At 44.7% G+C, this 22,139-nt stretch overlaps 1 protein-coding gene across 1 annotated transcript in view; it reads right to left on the bottom strand.

Annotated features, from left to right (window-relative positions):
* The window catches only part of TMEM182 (transmembrane protein 182), a 28,620-nt gene extending 20,244 nt beyond the window's left edge, over nucleotides 1–8,376 (bottom strand). The window contains exons 1-2 of the mRNA XM_068268241.1: nucleotides 8,070–8,376; nucleotides 7,394–7,496 (exon numbers count right to left, since the gene is read on the bottom strand). Coding sequence (XP_068124342.1) covers nucleotides 7,394–7,496; nucleotides 8,070–8,207 — 241 coding nt within the window. The 5' untranslated portion in view covers nucleotides 8,208–8,376. The remainder of the gene's footprint in view (nucleotides 1–7,393; nucleotides 7,497–8,069) is intronic.
* Between the last annotated feature and the right edge of the window lie 13,763 nt (nucleotides 8,377–22,139).

The following is a 22,139-nucleotide window of genomic DNA, read 5'->3' on the forward strand; positions in this document are numbered from 1 at the left end:
GTGTACTACTTTTTAAAATGTTTAAATAAATGTACGTTTTTACACTATGAGAAGCTCTTCAGTTGTTAGGTTGGCATGAAATTGTTGCTCTTGTGGTGATCCATCTGCTGGAGTTATGCTGTTGGTACTTACCAGGATGAACTAAGCGAATCTGCTGTCTTATAACTTGGACGGCTAAAAATAAGGTGAGAGGCCACGTGTGAGGTTATGGGATATCTGGATGCACTAGAGAGAGTGTGTATATTTCTGAGGCTGGAGGTGCTTTATTGCTGTCTGTGACCTGGCAGTCGCAGACACATTACAAGGTAAGAACCTGTGAGACCCTGTTTCTGGTGGACGTACACACGGATATTACTTGCAGCACTGGGTGTTATGGGAGAGAGGCAATGTATTAATACAGACTATACAGTATCACACTATGGTCTATATTTTGTTTTCTTTCGAGTGACATCATTGCAAGAAGAATTTATTGCTTGTGTGAGCGCAGTATCTTGGAGAAAGCCGGAGCGTACATCTTATGCTTGATGATCGATGCTGCGATCCATGGACACGTTGTTAAGTAAAAGATCTGAAGTTGATGAACTCTGGGGTGATAATATTGGAGGTTTATCTTTGGGAACACTGATTGTGTGAGCGCACATACTGTATACATAGTATTTGGTTCTGGATGTTAATCTGGCTTCAGTACCATAAAGAGATAATTTGCATATTCAGTAGCGGTGCATTGTGGTTAAGTATTGCTTTTTAGTAGGGGGGCTTTTCGGGCTCTTTTAGTCCCCTATACTTTCCTAGTGGTTCTGGGTCACCCCAAGCTGCTTGGGTATTCTGTCATACAGGTCACTGAAAGTTCCAAATGATTAGACAAAATTGTTATTGAAGACAAACTTTACTGAATGAAATGCACATTGTAAAAATGTTTGCCCATTGTAAAATCTTTCCTATCTCTGATTTATATTCTTAAATTTATCACAGGTGGCGACATCTTTACTGCTGGGAACATGCTTGTTGCGTGTTCCAAAGTGAGCAGAAACAACACTGGGTGTACCAGAGTACTCTGTGGCAGAATGCTGGATAACTTGGGCTAAACATCACTGGGAGAGTGGAGTTATATACCAATATACAGCTATTTGTAGATATAGTAAGTGTTTCTGATGCTGAAACTAGATTAACGTAAAATTGGGTATACTGAATAATGTATTATGTTATACTATATGTGGTTGCGGCTCCTCTCTAAGACATCAACTGTGCAGTTATTTCCTGTTATCACACCTCTCCTAAAAAGGTATATTGAATGAGAACTGAAGGCTGTGTTAACTAAAAGTATAGTTATAGTGATCGTTATTTGTATTGTAAATTTGGCACTGAAATACTCCATCACTTTACATCGTGTATATAGCCATGCCAATTTTGGGGGGTACTTATTTTTTACTTGAATGTTTTTGGGATATGGGAGAAAACAGGAGTACCTGGAGGTGGCCCACCCAAACACACAGAAAGCATACAAACGCCATGCGGATCATGTTCTAACCCAGATTTGGACCAGGGATCCTATTCTGAGTGCTATCCACTATGCCCTCATGCCGCCCTATTATTGCAATTATCTTTTGAGATCTCACCTTCCCTTGTTTATAGCATGAGCCTTTGAAAAAGAACCTGATTTGCTAAACCCCAGGAGTACCCAGAATGCCAAGCTGTGATCACATCAGTACACAGGACATTAAAGAGACACTGAAGCGAAATTTTTTTTATGATATTATGATTTGTATGTGTAGTACAGCTATGAAATAAAACATTAAGATCAGACACATCAGTATAATTGTTTCCAGTAGAGGAAGAGTTAAGAAACTCCAGTTGTTCTCTCTATGCAAAAAAGCCATTAAGCTCTACGACTTTCAAAGTCGTGGAGAGGGCTGTTTTCTGACTTTTATTATCTTAACTGTTGCTGAACTATTTACTTTTTCTCTGCCAGAGGAGAGGTCATTAGTTCACAGACTGCTCTGAAAGAATCATTTTGATTGCTGAGTGTTGTGTAATCTGCACATATTAGAGAATGATGCAAGGTTAAAAAAACACTATATACCTGAAAATATAAATATGAGAATATTTTCCTTGCTGCTAATCTTCTAGTAATTATTCATAGTACACAACCAATTCATTATATCATATATTTTTTTTCGCTTCAGTGTCTCTTTAATCACAGCAAAGTACAGGGATCCTGAGCTTCTAATGGTCATAATGCCTTATCTTTATTTCTGTGCCGTAAAGTGTACCTGTAAGGAGAAAAAGTGCTGAAAAAGGGTACTCACCTGAATATAGGGAATAATCCAGAGGTTTCCCACATCCTCCTCCACCCACACGTCCCAGCACGGCGTCCCTCAATAGAGCGTCAATAAGCCTTTGTTGACAGCTTGCACATGCACAGTAGTACAGAGCTGATCTATTTCAGGTTCATGTAAATTTGACTTCACCCATAACCGGCCCACGCCCACATTCTGATGCATGGCCACACCCATATTTTGGCTGGAATGCTCAAAAGTGCCCTGGATCTCTTAGGATCCTAGCAATGCCCCTGACCAATACAATACCCACTTTGCTGGCAGAAAGGCAGAGCTGTGCCTGGCATGTAAATGTCTCTGCAGATACAAACAAGTACCAGTAATAATTTTGAAATAACGTAGAGAAAATGAACTTTTGTGTCATTTTATGTAAACAATTATTCTTCTCAGTAAAGCATTCTGGGCTGGATTCAGTAATATTTACTGTGAACGTAAAGATTAGCAGGCGTTAGGGAAACTGCCTAACTGGCGTTATACATACCTTGCAGGTATATTGTGTTATTGGCTGACCCGGTCATCCAATAATTAGGCACTGGTTAGATATAAATAGCCCCAGAACCTGCATAACATAGACTTGTTAGTATTTTAAGGACAACTGAAGTGAGAGGTATATGGAGGCTGCCATATTTATTTCCTGTTAAACAATACCAGTTGCCTGGCTAATCTCAGAATCAGAATCGTTTATTTCGCCAAGTACAACGGGGGTTGTACCCGGAATTGTTTTTGGCTTATACAGGGTCTGTGATGGTCAACACATACATGCGATTCTACAACACATACAATCAGGTACAGTAAATACAAAGTAAGCATTACCTATATATACATACAGCACATAACTATAGTGAAGGACGCGTGGGGAAGTCTGGAATGCTATGTGAGGGGAGCAGCCGCATCTACCGACGGCGCTCGCTCAGCTCCGTAGCAGTTCCAGATGCCCCGCAGTGTGTCCTGGAAAGGAGTGGATAGAGAAAGAGAGAGCGAGAGAGAAAGGATAGCTAAGAGAGTAAAAGGAAGAAAGAGAGAGAGATAAAATAATGCAAGAGGAGACAGGGGCAGAGAGTCCCATTAGGGCTGCAGGTTGAAGCACCAGGGTACAGTCCGATAACCAGTCCGAGACCATGTGCTCCCAGACAAACTGAGGGTATCCCTGAGGGGGGGGGGACCGCGCTTAAGCAAAGGCCCTGGCTTGCTGTCCAGTCTGATGTTGGCAGGGCCAGAGGGGGCCCCGTGCTCCTGGGAGCAGAAAGTACACCGTATGGGAATCCAGGCCTGCTGTGTAGGCTGGTCTGAGTGGCCTGGTTGATGAGAGCACAGGGTACTCCAGGGCTGTACTGTGCTGCTGGTGACTGCAGGGCTAGGTGGTGGGGAGCAGGGCCTGGCTTGTATGGGGCAGGAGGGTGATCGGGGCGAGCGGAGGCGCACATACCCCAAAGTGGTGGAGCGGCCGCGGCCCTGATTTTCAGTGGTCATGAGGGAGCAGGGGAGAGCGGTGGTACACATATCCCTCTGGGCCGCGGCGATGGAGCTGCCTGCCTTTGTCTGTGATGGCATCTCCGGGCAGCGGCGGTGTAGTGGCTCCGGGCAGCGGCGTGTGGATCAGGCAGCTTCCGGGTCTCAGATCGTGGCAGGGGAGCCGCATGTCTGGCGTCTTTTTACCCTTTGCAGCGGAGTTGTAGCTGGCTGTAGCAGTGTGGGATACGCAGTCTCCGGGTCGGAGCGGCTGCATTTCCTGGACGGCCGTCTGGTTGCCCCGGCAGCAGAGCTGTGATTCACATGGAATCCACAGCGGGTCTCTGTCCCTCCCATCGTGGCCGTCTGGAAGCGATGTGGCAGCCAGCAGCAAGTCTTTATGGCAGAGCTGTGCCCACAATCTGCTGATACTCTGCCTCTCACAGGGCTGGTGCACACTACAAGAGCTTTTCTTAGCGCTTTGTGATTTTAAAAGCTCTTGCTAATGTTATCCTATGTGAGTGTTCACACTGGAGCAATGTGATTTTGTAAAAATCCCTCATAGCATTGCATTAGCTTTTAAAATCTCTAGCGTTCAAAAAGCTCTTGCAGCATGCAACAGCCCTTACTTTTAGCCATAGATCCTGAACAAGCATGCAGCAGATTAGGAATTTCTGACAAGATTAGCTGCATGCTTGTTTCTGGTGTGTGATTCAGACACTACTGCAGCCACATAGATCAGCAGGGCTGCCAGGCAACTGGGATTGGTTAAAAGGAAATAAATATGGCAGCCGCCATATTCCTCTCATTACAGTTGTCCTTTAGGGGAAGCATGGTGGCATAGTGGATAGCACTCTCGCCTTGCAGTGCTGAGTCCAAAGTCTGCATTTCAGCTGGGCACTATCTGCAAGGAGTTTGTATGTTCTCCCTGTGTATGTGTGGATTTCCTCTGGGCACTCTGGTTTCCTCCCACATCCCAAAAACATACAGATAAGTTAATTGGCTTCCTCCTAAATTGGCCCTAGACTATCATACATACACTATATGATACATACTCAGACATATGACTATGGTAGGGATTAGATTGTAAGCCCTTCTGAGGGACAAATTAAGTGACAAAACAATATACTCTGTACAGCGCTGTAGAAGAGGTTGGCGCTATATGAATACTAAATAATAATAATTATTTAAAGTGATGATTTGTCAACCCCGTACAGACCTTGGCCAAATATTTAAAATTGTATTCATCACTCAAGAGCAGTCTTTTTCACTTTTTTATTTGCAATACAGTCCTGATGTTTGCAGGCATAGAAGCTTTGTGTCTATCTTGGGAGAATAACAATGTGGGCACAGCTCTGCCATAAAGACTAAACACTTATGCCACCATGCTATTAGGTTTACCGAGGCAATACAGCTTGTACTAGCACAACCTAGCCTGTCATCTTCCAAACTAATGTAAATTCACGTCAAGCAACTGACCCAACTGCTTTAGAAAAGACAAGCCTATCACAAGGGTATGAGACACAAGGCTAGAGATGGGTAGATTTCAATCTCCCAGGGAGTTTGTAATTGAAGACAATTGTTACCAGCACCATTCAGAGGGGTGAAAAGAAAAGTTATGGATGGCACAATCACAACCAACACTTTCACTGTCACCAGGTCAAGAACTATAAATATCTAGCGTTGTGTATAAACCATATTGTTCCTACTGTTTACCCATCTGTTGCTGCAGCTACAGAATCTGTCTTTGGGGCTTATTCACTAAATGCTGGTAAAATTACTATGCACTCACAGTGCGTGGCAATTTTACAGGTAATTATGCAAATTACATTGCGCATGTAGCACAATTCGTCTTTCTTTAGTTGCATACATGTTGCTAGAGCAATGCGTTTTTACACTAGCAACGTGAGCCTTACATAGGTCGCTCAAGTTGGACTTCTTCTGCAATGCACACTATGTAATTTGCATAAACGTGCAATTTGGGCTACCTAAGTAAGGCAACATCAGTGCCCACACCCACTGTTAGACCCCCGCCTCACCCATGTTATGTCTACACTAATATGTTTTGCAAGATGTTGCTGGAGCAATCTTCTTGAATAAACAATCATTTATGTTCAGCAGTGCTAGGTGAAATTTCATTCTTTAACATACCCTACCCTGTTGATTTCTATTGGCACCTAGATCACGCCAATGACATCCTGTACCATAAGGCATCTTGTTGAACATCCCTTCTTCCTTTTCTCCTGGTTACATATGTGTAGTACCAACTCATCTATCACTGTAAGTCTAAACAGTCGTTCGCATGTTCACTAAGGAAGGTAAATGCAGGACACAGCACCAAACCCTTTCTGCTCCTCCATGAGAGACTGGGAACATGAATCAGAAAATGTACGGACAACAAATAGGAAAACAGATAGGAAACATGCTCTTATTGTCACCCTTTACATCTATACATGCATTCAAATTATCAAGCCGAATTTTGACACATCTTCACTTTAAGTAAAAGAAACAAAAAAAGTACATAAAATACTAAAGCCAGCACGAAACACAAACAAACACACAAACAAACAAACACACACACACACAGACACACACACACACACACCATTACTTTTAAACAAAGGCAGGTAGGGTAACTACATGGGAAATATGAAATTGGGAGACAATTTTTCGTGGTAGGTTTTGTTACAATTCCTTGTCAATTGCACATTTATCTACAGCACAGTGGGTTTTACCAGCACCAGTTTTATATATATTATGCTATAGTGCTCCCAATTCTGTTGTGGAAAATGTATTCAATGTGAAAGAAGCTGCGAGGAAAAAGAAAAGTGTTCTAAGACTGTGGAAGAGGTTAGGTGATCCTGACACCTTCCACAAGTAAGCTTAATAGCTTATTCCACAATGAGTCTGGATGGAGCATGGAAAGAACATGGCTTACTGGTGGATGGTGTGCATTCTCTTGTTGGAATGATTAAAGGTATGTTTGTAATGCCTTCGGGATGTCACATTACCACTGTTACAGTTATGGCACCTTACAGCAAGAGAAAAAAATATTTTGGATAGCATGGGAAAGGGGCAGTCTCTTTATTTTTACATTTTTATTGTTGCCTGGTGGGAAATAAGGGACAGCAATAAAAGCTGGCAGGAATTTGATCTCATATTCAAAAAGAACCAAACAAACCTTTTTTTTTTTGTTTGCACTCTGTCCCTATTGGAATTATTTGCCCATTTCCAATCATGACCAGAAATGAGTAAAACTGTCCCAGATAGGGACAAAGACAGTCAAGAAGTTACACAATTAGTTTTATTTCTGCACATATCTAACAATTATGGAGTACTCATGTTAAAAACTAGTGAAGCCACTTGTTCAGCAGTGATACCTTATCAAGGTTACAAAAAGGAGGATAAGACTTTTAGCCAAAAAAATCTCAGCTATAAAGATTGTGATTATTCTTCCACAAATTGTCAAAATAGACTTTGTTATTTTTGCAAGACAGGGAACAGCTACAGGTTAGAAAAACAAACAGAACAAACTTGTTTTTTGTAAAGAAATATACCCTAGGAACAAATATTCATATAGGTCAGCATATAGTGAGCTTGTAGCTTACTGATCCAAAAAGCTGCCATGGTGTTGTTATCTGGTGCTACATCTGTGTTAAACCAGCATCTCCAAAAGAAACCTTCATGGTGCAAAAGGACAAGATCAGTATCCTACAGAAAGAAAAAAAAACATAACCCATGTTGTATGTTTAACACTTTTAATATATCAGAATATAATTAGGCCCAGTTTACACTGGCAGAAAAAACGGTCCATTCCCAGATCCCAATGGAACGGAACCTAACAGATGCGAGCAGATCCAATGTTACCCTATGGATCCGTTCTCTTTGGTCTGTTAGAACAGGTCCGTTTCACATGATCCACTGAATGGACTCGCAAATTTGGTTCTGCAGCAATTTGTCTGGACTGCCAAGTCCAGCGGAATGGATATGGATTCTGAAGCGCTGCATTGGGGGCAATGAGAAAACAGAACATTTCTTCACACTAGTGAAGAAATGGACCTTTTTAGCCAGCAAAATCTACTTTGGGGGTGGGGGTGTGGGGGATATGGGGAAACGGAACAGAAGCAGCTGAACGGCAATGGAGTGAAAACGGATCCGATCGACCAGTAATCAGATCCATTTTCACGGATCCGTGTGCCACTAATTGCCAGTGTGAACAGGTCCTAAGTAAAAGCAAATCAGTAACAGCAAGCAGCACATACAACACAAAACAATAACACTGACCTCCACTCCATTGTTCCCTGGGCATTTCTCAACCTCCCTGGCAAGAAGCCAGTAGTCTGAACCAAATGCTACCAAAAGCACTAAAATTCCAAGAGCTCCAAAAAGTCCACCAAAGAATATCCCAATGCTCAGCTTCATGATTGATCAAGGTACCAACAATAGATATGTGAATTGTAATCCAGCTACGGCACAAGACAGATTTTCCTCTCCTCTTTGATCAGGAATATGTTCTCTAACAGTTGCAGCAGGCTAGCTAGAAGCCTAAAAGATGGGTAGGGCCTTCTATTTCAGGATTTTGATTAAGCAGCTCTGCTATGTTGCTGTAGCAGGGAGTGTTCAGTCAAAAATAACTGACCTTTTTGTGGAGTCAGGGGATGATGTGAGGGATAGTTGTATGTTATTTGTCAGCAGAGCTAGCAGCAACACAGAAGAAACCAACACCAATATGCCAGTGCTTGCAATGTTGTATGTTGATTATATATGGGTGGTTGCCAATGATCTATTACTTAAAAAAAAAAAAAAAAAGGAGGAGACATTGTTGCATTTTACACAAAAAAACAGAAAATACTTTACAAGAAAATTTGTTTTCACTTTTTGCCAACGCAAGAAGCATCACAGTAAATGGGTAAAACAAAATCCCCTTTAAAAACTATTTATGGCTACAATCAGAGCCACCCGGAGAACAGCCATGACTGGGGAGGATGTGTTATATTGCAGAATGCAGCCTTCCTCTGTTTTAAGCGCTTTTCACACTATATACACTCTGTTGCGCATAGTGAAAAAAGGATCGCAATGCAACCTTGATGAAAAGTCACCTTGTGCATTACCAGTGCGATGCAATGTATACATTCCATAGACATATGCTGACACCGCAACCTGTAGTCCGTTAACCCACAGCATGCTGAGCGTTATTCCAACAGAATCTGTCGCATCACACTGCTATCATGCCAACGTGAAAGCATCATTGCACAATAATTACATTGCGTTGTGATTATATTGTCCGTTGTACCACACTGAGATGGATGCAGTGTGAAAGGAACATAAGGCCCCTTTCAGATGGACACCAATGCAATTCGGGTGCAATGTAAATGCAGCCAAATTACAGCAGTTGTAACACCACGTGTCAAGCGCCGTTGACAAGTGGTGGTGTTACTGGGCGGCAAAAGATTGCAACATGTGGGGTCAGATCTCACTCCGTGGGGGAGCCGCCTGTACAGCGTCGGTACCGAGCGCTAATAAGCACCCGGCTGGAGCAGGAGAGCAACTGACAGGCGGTAAACTCCTCTACTCAGCTGCACATGTGAAAGGTCCCTAACTCTTCACTTTTTCAAAGGTAATATCAATGGAATGGCTGCATAGATGAAAACTGTGCAACTCCTCCCCGTCCCATCAACACCCATGTGCAGTGCTAAAGGAGGAGCTGTGAAGATACAGCTAGGCTTTGGGCTCTTTCACTCAAAAGGCTGAGAGTAGCACACATTACTGTCAGCCGTTCCTGTTTCTGTGCAGGCACTTGCAGCCGAGTGCAAGCATTCAGCACTTATAGCGACCACTGCTCGTGCATCTGAGCCGGCGGTAGCCAGCCCTAGATGCCACATGCAAGAAAACATACTTACCTAAAAAGAATGGATCCTGCAGAGGCTTCCCACATCCTCCTGGAGACCACTGTTGTAGCACGCAGACTCCTAGAACCTACGTGACAAAAGCTTGTTGGATATAGGGCTGTGGAGTCGGAGTCAAGGGGCTTGATTCACAAAGCGGTGCTAACAGTTAGCACGCCGGTGAAAAGTCCTTTATCATGCCTAAACTAAGTTTAGGCATGATAAGTTTAGGTGTGATAAGTTTAGGTGTGATAAGTTTAGGCATGATAAGTTTAGGTGTGATAAGTTTAGGCGTGATAAGTTTAAGCGCCAACTGGGTTAGCACCGCAGTGCACAGCCGATCAAAAGTTTTACGCTAGCAAAGTCTGGTGCACTTCGTACAAAGTTTAATGGCGCTGCTTTGCGTGCGGGACTTTGCAAGCGATCTAAACTTATCTAAACTTATCATGCCTAAACTTATCACACCTTAACTTATCATGCCTAAACTTATCACACCTAAACTGGCTTTTCACCAGCGTGGTGCAATGGTTATCATGCCTAAAGTCTCTAACTGGGTTAGCACCGCTTTGTGAATCGAGCCCAAGGAGTCGGACCAATTTTGGGTACCTGGAGTCAGAGTCGGTGGTTTCAATAAATTGAGGAGTTGGAGTCGGATGATTTTTGAACCAAATCCATAGCCTTTGTAAAAATTAGACTAAGGAGTCGGAGCAATTTTGGAGGTTTCATAAACTGAGGCGTCGGATGATTTTTTGTACCAACTCCACAGACCTGGTTGGATAAGTTATCGTGGCCTCGTTACCCGCCATGTACAAACGTGGGCATACTGAGCGGCTCCATGCCTCTCCACAGGCACAGCTATGCTTGCACACAAATTGTAGCACAGTTGTGAATTAAAAGAGGGTCCCAGGCAGTGGCGGTGGCCTCCAGGAGGGCAAGGGAAGCCCCTGGAGGATCCAGATGCTTCCTTCTTCTCAGGTAAGTATCTTTTCTTTTATTTTAGTTCGCTTTAGGCGCCTTTTACACTTGCATTACCCTATTTTACCGCAAAGGGGCCGCAAAAGCAATGAAAGTCTATGGAGCACAGTGCTTGGGTAATGGAAGTCTATAGGTGACACACATAGGGCCTGAATCACAAAGCGGTGATAACTCAGTTATCACGCCTAAAAGACTTTAGGCGTGATAACCTTTGCACCACACTGGTGAAAAGCCAGTTTAGGCGTGATAAGTTTAGGTGTGATAAGTTTAGGTGTGATAAGTTTAGGCATGCTAAGTTTAGATAAGTGTAGATAGCGTGCAAAGTCCCGCACGCAAAGCAGCACCATTAAACTCTTTGCGAAGTGCACCAGACTTTGCTAGCGCAAAACTTTTGATCAGCTGTGCACTGCGGTGCTAACGCAGTTGGTGCTTAAACTTATCATGCCTAAACTTATCACACCTAAACTTATCATGCCTAAACTTATCACACCTAAACTTATCACACCTAAACTTATCATGCCTAAACTGAGTTTAGGCGTGATGACTGAGTTTAGGCGTGATAAAGGGCTTTTCACCAGGGTGCTAACTGTTAGCACCGCTTTGTGAATCAGGCCCATAGTGTACACAACAGAGCACAGTGTGGCGTGCATGTGAGGACTGACGGGAATCCCAATGACACACTCTCTGCCTAGAAGGGAGTACGTCGCTGAGCGGGGGTGGCGCTATGCATATGACCTTGTCAGCACACTCTGCTACAGGGTCATATGAGTGAGGTTCTCTGTGTCGCGGTGCGATGCAGCACGACACAAAAAACAAGTGTAAAACCGTCCTTAAGTATTCGTACTTATTTGTCCTCTTTTCTAGTGGTAATACAGTGATACAGGGTACAGATGGTCAATGAGATGAAAATATTCTGGCTTGCATGCAAGCGTAATGATAATTGTATTCAGCTTTTATATTAGGCCAATCAGAATGAGCAGGAAGTGCATTTGATTAGCCCAATTCCAAGCTGCATACAATTTGCATCCACCTCTGGCTTAAGCTGAATACTCACCTGAAGACACCGGAAGATGGATCGGGGAACCTTACAGCAACGCCTCCTGAGGAATGAGCATTCCCCGATCCATCTTCCAACCAGCAGGAACACACGGCAGCACACAAGGGTGCACACTGGAGACCAAAGGACCGCTGCACTTTGCGTGGGAGTCCTCAGGGATCTTAAAGATCCAATCCGCCAATGACAGTCGTAATTACCGCACATTGCAAAAAGTCATTCAGTTAATCTCACGCACATACCCATATAGCAAGAAATGATCGCTCATCACACAAAACAATGTTGGAAAAATTGCATAAAAAGTCATGAAGTGGGTACATGCCTGCTTAAATGGATCCTTAAAGGCCAACCGAAGTGACATGTGACATGATGAGACAGACATATGTATGCACAGTAGGGTTGCCACCTCATCCTTTTAAATACCGGTACATATGAATTATGTGCTGTGTTGTGCGGCCCTGCAGCTTGGCCTTAAAGCTGCAGTGGCCATTTTAGTTAAAATTGGCCTGATCTTTAGGGGGGTTTACCACTGTGGTCCTCAAGTGGTTAAGCATGTCATAAGAAATCAGTTTTACTCACCTGGGGCTTCTACCAGCTTCCTGCAGCCGTCTCGTGCACTCGCAGTCACTCGCGGATCCTCCTGTCCCACGCCGCTAGCTAGTCTTGTTTTCGGCCGACAGGCTTACTGCGCCTGCGTAGGCCTGACCACGCATCTCCTTCTACCCATTCCCATCCGCAATAGCGCCCTGCACAGGCCTGTCACTGATTATTATGACAGGCTTAAGTGTCACTTTAAAGGACATAAAAAACAAAACAAAAGATTTACTTACCCAGGGCTTTCTCCAGCCCCTGGCAGCCTATCTGTCCCTCGACACAGCTGAGCCGCTTGCGATCGCGTGGCCTGGAGCGTTCTGCGCAGGCGCAAAACCACTGCGCCTGCACAGAACACTTCTGGCCACTGGAGCGTGACCGAGACACGGCCGCGGCTCACTAAACGGCATCTGCATCGGAGGGGACCCCTGGGACACCCGAGCTGCGACGAGGGACAGATATGCAGAGATATGCCCAGCCCCTTGGGGCTAAATACACACCTTGAATACAAATCAGATGCAAATTATGTGCTAACACTAATCTAAATTCTAAAATTTGAATGCAAGCTGACACCCCTGGAGGCAGCTAGCCTGAAGTATACTTAAGTTTTGTACAGCAGAAGGAAATGGCAGCGCTTCCAAACAGACGCTGCACCTGAATTGACTACCTGCACAGGTATGCAGAGCTCAAATAACGGGCAGATTACACACCTTGCATTCAAAACAGGTACAGTAAAGGGGGGCGTTAGCTTCAGCATAAGTTGTGCACAAATTATCCCTAATAGACTCTCCAACGGCGGTGACGTGCCCCATAGGAGAGAAACTAACCACTAATCTAGCAGTGAAACATATAAAAAACACTTTTTTATGTTTCACTGCTAGATTAGTGGTTAGTTTCTCTCCTATGGGGCACGTCACCGCCGTTGGAGAGTCTATTAGGGATAATTTGTGCACAACTTATGCTGAAGCTAACGCCCCCCTTTACTGTACCTGTTTTGAATGCAAGGTGTGTAATCTGCCCGTTATCTGAGCTCTGCATACCTATGCAGGTAGTCAATTCAGGTGCAGCGTCTGTTTGGAAGCGCTGCCATTTCCTTCTGCTGTACAAAACTTAAGTATACTTCAGGCTAGCTGCCTCCAGGGGTGTCAGCTTGCATTCAAATTTTAGAATTTAGATTAGTGTTAGCACATAATTTGCATCTGATTTGTATTCAAGGTGTGTATTTAGCCCCAAGGGGCTGGGCATATCTCTGGAGCTTTCACTTCACTTGCAGCCTGTGAGCGCTGCCCATTGCTTGCTGTCTTCTGAACAAATGTGTATACCATTTATGGCTAGCTGCACCAGGTAAGGATTATGATTTTAATTTTAGACTAGCTAGGGTTCACTGTTGGATATGTTTCACTGCTGAATATGTTTCACTGTTACATTAGTTTGAGGTTTTAACCTTTTTTTTTGGACAATTTTCATTGTTTGAACATGCTTCAGTGTTTTATATGTTTCACTGCTAGATTAGTGGTTAGTTTCTCTCCTATGGGGCACGTCACCGCCGTTGGAGAGTCTATTAGGGATAATTTGTGCACAACTTATGCTGAAGCTAACGCCCCCCTTTACTGTACCTGTTTTGAATGCAAGGTGTGTAATCTGCCCGTTATTTGAGCTCTGCATACCTGTGCAGGTAGTCAATTCAGGTGCAGCGTCTGTTTGGAAGCGCTGCCATTTCCTTCTGAGGGACAGATATGCTGCTAGAGGCTGGAGGAAGCCCCGGGTAAGTAGATCTTTTTTTTCTTACTCCGACCTGCCCTTTAATGCCAAAGTCTTTTTACTGAGTCAGCTAGCTCCTCTGTTCCTTTTCTGTGCAACTGCCTTTCTAAAATGTTGTAACATTAGAGTTACTGCTGGCAAGGCCATGGAGCACTGACAGCAGTAAATCTTGAGTGAGTTGACTGAAGGACAGCCAGATCAAAAGAATACTTTCTTAAAAGGGTGAAAGAGGACCAGCGACAAGTGTTCTGTGGTGTTAAAGGGAACCCAAGGTGAGAGGGATATGGAGGTTGACATGTTTATTTCCTTTTATATAATGCACATTGCCTGGCTGTCCTGCAAACCTGGCAAGATTAGCTGCATGCTTGTTTCAGGTGTGCGAGTTAAACCCTACTAACCAGAAAGATCAGCAGGACTGCCAGGCAACTGGTATTGTTTAAAGTGGACCTCAACGCATGCGCAGAACAGAAGGAAAACATAAAGAAATTCACCCTGTATATATTTAAAGAGTTTAGTCTGTCTAATTCCCCCTCATTTGTGTCTAATCACAAGTTGTAATTTGGGGCTCGATTCACAAAGCGGTGATAACCCAGTTATCACGCCTAAAAGACTTTAGGCGTGATAACCATTGCACCACGCCGGTGAAAAGCCCCTTATCATGCCTAAACTCAGTTTAGGCATGATAATAGTTTAGGCATGATAAGTTTAGGCGTGATAAGTTTAGATCGCAAAGTCCCGCGCGCAAAGCAGCACCATTAAACTCTATGCGCACCAGACTTTGCTAGCGCAAAACTTTTGATCAGCTGTGCACTGTGGTGCTAACCAAGTTGGTGCTATAGTTATCATGCCTAAATTTATCTTGCCTAAACTTATCATGCCTAAACTGAGTTTAGGCGTAGTAAGGGGCTTTTCACCAGCGTGCTAACAGTTTGCACCGCTTTGTGAATCAAGCCCTTGTTGACAGTTGACTGCCATGGCAGATAAGCTCATTTGAAAGCACAGAATGTTAACAATATGTCTGCTCTCATCAAAGCAGGAAGTAGACACACTGCAGATGTATTGCAAGATTCATATCAGCTGTAACAAAGAAATGGTTTTCTTTAAAGGTTATTATGCTGTTGTGTATCTTTCAGAAAAGAGAGGACAGCTTCCATATGTCTCACACGTCAGGTTCATTTTAAAGGGAAATTTTTGGTCTTTTTGTTAATTAATATTAGTAAAGCTCTGGATTTCTATGTATGTGATATTTACTTACATTTGCATTAACTAGCAATGAACAAGTTTTTACATTGCACATCTCTACTTTTGCAGGAGAGCCTCTACTCTTGGCATCAGGTTTTCACCCAGTTCTGTTCTGTCACCACCAGCTCAGTACCTGCTGCCATCCATTTGGGTCCTCCACGCTGCTGGCACCACCGCTCGGGTCCTCTGCACTGTAGAAATGTGCCACTATACCAATACCAGAGCCCAATCAGATGCCTCAGGCTCCAATTGGTTTGCAAAAACCAATGGAAATCATTTACTGAGCACCTGCACCATCAGCTAACACACTTCAACGTGCCCACAGTTATGCCACACGGCCTAGATGCAGCAATGTATACCAGGAGATGTAGTCTATTAATGTGATTACGTCTCACGGTCAGGAGATGTAATCACATTAATGGACTTTATCTCCCGATATGCATTTCGGCATCCAGGACTGCGCAATATCACCACATACACTTAATGCTAGGTACACACCATACAAGTTTGTGGCAGAAAGATGGTTCGATAGATCATTTCCAACATGTCCGATCTTATTTTCGATCGTTCGTTTTTCTGCTCGATTTCTCATAGAAGTGAATGGAAATAGATAAGAAAAGATAACAGAATCGAATCGGGAATCGATCGGACAGAAAATCGACCGAAAAACCGCATCGTGTGTACCCAGCATAAAACTGCGGCGGCTGCGGTTGGGATGGGCAAGATGAAGGCCCACATACAGAAGGAGGGGGACTGAGACAATTTAGGCTGCTTTCACAGTTAGACGATACAGGCGCACGTTAGTGCAGCCTGTAACGCCGCCCACTGCACAGTAATGAAAAGTCAATTGGCTGTTCACATTGTAACGCAGCACGTCAAGTTAAAGTGCTGCGTGCTGTACGCTATAAGCGGCTAAGCCGCGTTAGACTGTTTGCACATGCTCAGTACTGTTGGAGGAGGTGGTCTCCCCTCCTCCTCCTCGGCCAGCCACATGGCTAATTAATATTCACTGCACGGTGTGACGTGCAGTGTTTACTTCCTGGAGCACCGCTCTGTGCAGCGATTGGCTGGCGGGTCCACGTGATTGGCTGCCGGGTCCACGTGATGCGGATCACATGGTCTCCGCAGTCTATAGCCCAAAAAAGGCGCACCAAGAGCTGCATAACGCAGCTCTTGGTAGCGTCCTCCTCCAGCACCACCAGGCGTTGCGTTAGGGGCATGTTATGCGACCTATAATGTCCCCTAAACGCAACATCCTGGTGGGAAAGCAGCCTAAATGCTTGCTGCCCCTACAACAACCCACACTATTTACAATGCTGGGCATACACGGCTCAATTTTGCTGCTCGATTCCGTGCCCGATCGTTTTGCCTGCTCGATTCTGCTGGCGATTATCTTACCTTCTGCTCGTTTTTCTTATCTTGTCCCATTGTCCTCCATGCAGAATCGAGCGGCGAAACGTTTGGGCACAAGATCAGACATGTCGGAAATTATCTATTGAGCCATTTAAATGGTTCAGAAGAATTGAGCCGTGTATTTCCAGCATCAGGGGAGGTTTGTTTGATCATTTTTTTTTTTTTTTTTTTGCTCTGTAGATCACCTTGAAGGAAACCAGAGACGGGGAAAGTAAAAAAAAAAAAAATATATATATACATACCTGCCCGCAGCTACGAGAACCGGGTCCCATCACTGACATCATCGGAGCCAGCCTACGCAGGAGAAGTGCGCGCTCTATGTATTTCTCCAGGGGCTGCTGGAGAGATATGCAAACAGCGCACTTCTCTTACACTAGACTGGCTCCAACTGACGGCAGTGCGGGGACCTGGTTCTCATAGCTGCGGGCAGCGCCGTGGGAGCAATCCAGGCGGGCGGGGCTGGAGGAAGCTCCAGGTATGTATACAATATCTTTCCTTTTCGTCTCTGGTTCAATTTAAGCCTTGTACTTTATTGACCAGCGCTGCATAATATATTGGTGCTTTTATAAATACAATAAATAATAGACATGATAGAGGGTTCTTGGCCGAGACTTACAATCTGATGGGTGAATTTTCAAGAGATCCAGATTGGCAGACTGTCTCAGTAAAGCGCATTGTTCTCCTCCTTACCTCTCCTGCTGTAAGCTGCTGCATTATACACCATAAAGTCTTCCCTCCTCCCCCCTTCATAGCAACAGAAAAGCCCCCGGCCCTGATCCTTGTACACGACATTCCTCATGTGTGCAGGTGTGTGTACGCAGCTATAGCAGAGCTAGTCTAGTTGAGGGGAACCACTAGGAAACTTCATAGACAACTTCTGTTCCAAATGCCGCTCCCTGCAATAAATCGCAGCAAATATGCCGCTGCTAAAATCAAAGTGCCCAACAATGAAATTCTAAAATGACACAAGAGGGCTTCAGGATCTGCCTTAAAGGGACCCTAAACAGAGAAAATAAACTGAATCTGGACTTCCCTGGGGTTTCCTCCAGTCCCCCGTAGGCTGCGTGGTCCCTCAGTGTCCTCTGGGTCCCCTCCGTTGTCCCGCTGGCAGCTTCGTTAACCCGGCAACTTCTGCTGTAGTCATGCATGCGCGGCCTGTCCGCCCGTACGCGGTTAAGTATTTCAAGAACCATGAATGCGCAGGGCGCTTACGGTTGCCGGCACGGTGATGCGCTGTGTGCGCAGATGGCCCCCCATGCGTGACTTCAGACGAAGTCTCCATGTTAACGGAGCCGCCAGCGTGACCACGGAGGGGACCCAGAGGACATCGAAGGATCTCACGGGCTACAGGGGGCTGGATTAAACCCCAGGTAATTCCAGATTCCATTTATTTTTTGTTTTCAGGGTCCCTTTAAAGCGAATTTGAACAGTGTAAAATGATTTAAAATAAAAACATGTACCTGCAAATGAATATTACATACTTACCTTGCTGTCAGTTCCTCCCAGTCAGAAGATCACCATTTTCTTTTAACAACAGATTTCTTCCAGCTCTGACACTGTCTTGTCAGACTTGTCTCTCAGGAAGCTGAAAGCATTAGGGCCCTTTTTTTACTATATCAGTTGCTGTAGGTTATAACTGAAAGGAGAACTGATGTGCAAAGTAATGTTTCCCTGTGGCTCAAGCGATATTATTGGTTAATGGAGTGCTGACCTAGAAGCTGTTCGGGGGTCATTGCCATTTTTAAAATGGAGTAAGGAAAATTCCATTGGTCACGATGGACAAACAGGACGAGGGAGAGGAGAATAATCAAAATACACGGGAGGTTGGTGTGACGTGTGTATGTTTATTTAGGGTTCTATTTCCAGTTTAGGTTTGCTTTCAAGTGTACCTGAAGGGAAAAAAAGTGTGCCTAGGAGGTACTTACCTTATGAGGGGGAAGCCTCTGGATCCTAAACAGGCTTCCCCTGTGCTCCTCAGCAGTGGGGATCCAGTGCTGGATCCCCCAAAAACCCGCTTGTCAGCGACTCTCGTCAGTGCACGCAGGCACAGTAGTGGTTTTCCCCTCAGGCTCTGCCGGAAATAGCCGAGCCCAATCAGGTCCACCCTTCTGCACAGGGGCAGATGCATCGAGCATGCGCAGTAGAGAATTGGGCTGGGCTATATCTGTCAAACCACGAGGGAAAGCCGCCGGTGTGTCTGCTTGAGCTGGCAACAAGCACTGTTGGGTCTTGATATTGTTTTGGTTGCTCTGGGGGAGCCAGCGCTAGATAGTCTCTGCTAAAGGCGCAGACACACACCTGATTCCTTCAAACGACGGGTCATCAGTATCAGGCATGTGTACGCGCATTAAGGAGGACAAAGGAGCCTCATTAGGATCCACAGGCTTCCCCCTCCCAAAGCAAGTATCTGATTTTTTAATTTCACAAAGTTAAGCCCTTTGGCCGCTGAGCTTCAGGCACAGCACTCACTCTGGCTACAGTCTCTGCTCACAACTTTACTAAACCTATTCAGTTCAAAGCAGCTAACTTCGGTGCACAGCGCTAAGCGCCGAAGCTAGGTGCCGTCATAGCAACACCAGCGATTGGCAGACCCCGAATTACATCTAGTATTTAACGCCGCCAGGGAGTTTAGCAGCAGCAGGGAAAGCCATCATTCAGCTCGCTCTGCGCCCAACTCACCAGCAGACTCCTGACAACAAGTATGCATTCAGTTGGTGGCATTGTGTTTAAAGGAACACTATTGATTAACGGGTTTTTTTTAACCTGGGATTGAGAGAGTTCCGGAAGTGCTGGTAAATAATGATGTATACAATTCACTAGCTTATCTCTTTTGTTTACTGTATTAAATTCATTTTACTCTAAACTGATGGCAGTCTGCTCTAATCTGACCAGAGTGAGCCATGAGGGGAGGGGGAATTCCCTCACAGTGCATCTGTTAAACCTGTGTGTGAGAGAAAACTGAGCTGCCTGTGTCCTGTGTCTCTGACTGAAGTGTCTGACGAGAGCAGAGGAAATGTAACTTGTTATAAACATTTGTAATTGTCTGTGACACCACAGCTTTTCATACTTTTTTTGATTTCAGAGAAAAATACTCTGTAGCCCTATATGCAAAAAACAACAATGACTGTGCACTGAAACAACAACCCTTTTGAGAATGATTTGTCCCAATAGAGCTACATCCTACACACAATGAATTAAAGCTTTTGCCTCTGATAATTAACATGAAAAGTTGGAAAATGTTTACACAGCTAATTAGACATTATTTGTACATTGTCATTTTAGAACACTTGGTTTGATAGTGTTCCTTTAAGCCAGTGACATACTTTAGAGGGAATATTAGTGGTCTATGTATGTGCACACTCCTTGGGCACTTTGCTGTCTTTATTTACTGCAGGGAGCAGCAGCTGGAAGGGCATTTGTCTATTAAAGTGTGTCTAAAGACAACTAAAAAAAAAAGTTTCACTTACCTGGGGCTTTTACCACCGTCCTGTGTCCACGCAGTCACTCACGGATCCTCTGGTGCCCTGCCGCCAGCTAGTTTTGTTTATGCCAAGCCACTGTGCAGCCCTGGCCTCACCTATCCTTTACGTTTCCGTCTGCAATAGCGTAGGTGCAGGACGCTATTGTGGATGAGAACGCAAAGGATACGTGTGGCCACGTAGTGAGTCGGCGAAAACAAAACTAGTTTGCGGCGGGGGACTGGAGGATCTGTGACTGCTTGGGCACAGGACAGCTGCAGGGGGCTGCTACAAGCCCCTGGCAAGTTAAACTCTTTTTAGGCTCGTTCCCACCTAGGGCAGGTTTTTTGAGCGCTGGTGATTTTTTAAAAACGCCCTAAAATCGCTAGTGCAATGAGTCCTAATGGGATAGTTCATATCAGCACGTTTCGTCTGCTTTCCGCTCAGGAAAGTGTTGCATATACCATTTTTAGGGTGTTTTTGCTAAAATGGAAGGTATAGGAAAAGCGCAAAACGCTCACAAAATCGCTTTTACGAATAAATACATTGTATTTATTCTTTTCAGGGTCAAAGAGTTCACTTCCTGACTTGCGTCAGGAAGTGAAAAAATAGAATCGCTCTGTAAAAGCACTTTGAAAAGCGTTGTACACAAAATCGGAGCGATCAGGTAAGCGCCGTGAGGGGGATAAAAAAAAATAACTCACAAAATTGCAAAACACTGGCGTTTGCGATTTTAAATGTGAACAAAGCCTTTAAAGGAGTTATCCGGGCTATATAAAGAAAATAAACGCTACTTACCGGGGGGCTTCCTCCAGCCCCAAGCTACCAAGACCTCCCTCGCCGCACCTCTGCACGCAGCCGTTCGCCGGAGCTCCGTCAGAGCGACCTCCAGGTCAATCACCGCCACGTGGGCCGGAGCGGACTGAGCAGGCGCAGAACTCCTGCTCGCGCAGGCGCAGTACAGAGCGACCTGGAGGTCGCTCTGACGTCATCGCCGGGGACTGGGACGGAGCTCAGGCGAACGGCTGCGCGCAGAGATGCGGCGAGGGAGGTCCTGGGAGCTTGGGGCTGGAGGAAGCCCCCGGTAAGTAGCGTTTATTTTCTTTATATAGCCCGGATAACTCCTTTAAGGTGACTTTAGGTTTCCTTTAAAGGACACCTGAAGTGAGAAGAATATGGAGGCTGCCATATTTATTTCCTTTTAAACAATATCAGTTGCCTGGCTGTCCTGGTCATCTATTTGGCTGCAGTAGTGTCTGAATCACACCACCACATCAGGTCTGACAATAATGTCAGAAACACCCTATCTGCTGCATGCTTGTTCAGGGTCTATGGCTAAACGTATTAGAGGCAGAGGATCAGCAGGGCAGCCAGGTAACTGGTATTGCTTAAAAGGAAATAAATATGGCAGCCTCAATATTCCTCTCACTTCAGTTGTCCTTTAAGTCACCTCAATTAGACTAGCATGAGAGATCATCACATCCTGAGTTTCATTCATGTAAAGAGCCATTGGCCCATATGAAAGTCACTTTTTGTATGTTTTCTCTTGGGAGATCATTTTTCATGGTTTTAAAATAACTTATTGATAAGGTGTGAAAATATTACAATGGAGAAAACTTACGAGAAAAAGTGAACTAAATAAGGGCCATAGTTTGATATGAGTCCCTGTTATCACGTCATGCTGCTGTATAATTAACATCATAGCATCAATATGATTTGATCTCTGAGCATCACATTGGAAACAGTCCCCCATACGTATAAGCAAGTAAAAACAGAGTTTTTCTCGGTTCAGTGTAAGTAGTTTTTTACTAAGTCGCAGCACCAGGAAGTCTCGAATACATCCCTGATCCAGGATCCGGTTTACACCGGGACGGAGAACTCCCACATCCATACGTCAATGCAAGCCTGTGCCACTGCCAACCAGCTCCAGATGCGCATGCGCAGGCTGACCTGGCAGTTTCCGGCGTCTCCTTGC

Source organism: Hyperolius riggenbachi, chromosome 2 (genome assembly GCF_040937935.1).
Source record: "Hyperolius riggenbachi isolate aHypRig1 chromosome 2, aHypRig1.pri, whole genome shotgun sequence".
NCBI lineage: Eukaryota > Metazoa > Chordata > Amphibia > Anura > Hyperoliidae > Hyperolius > Hyperolius riggenbachi.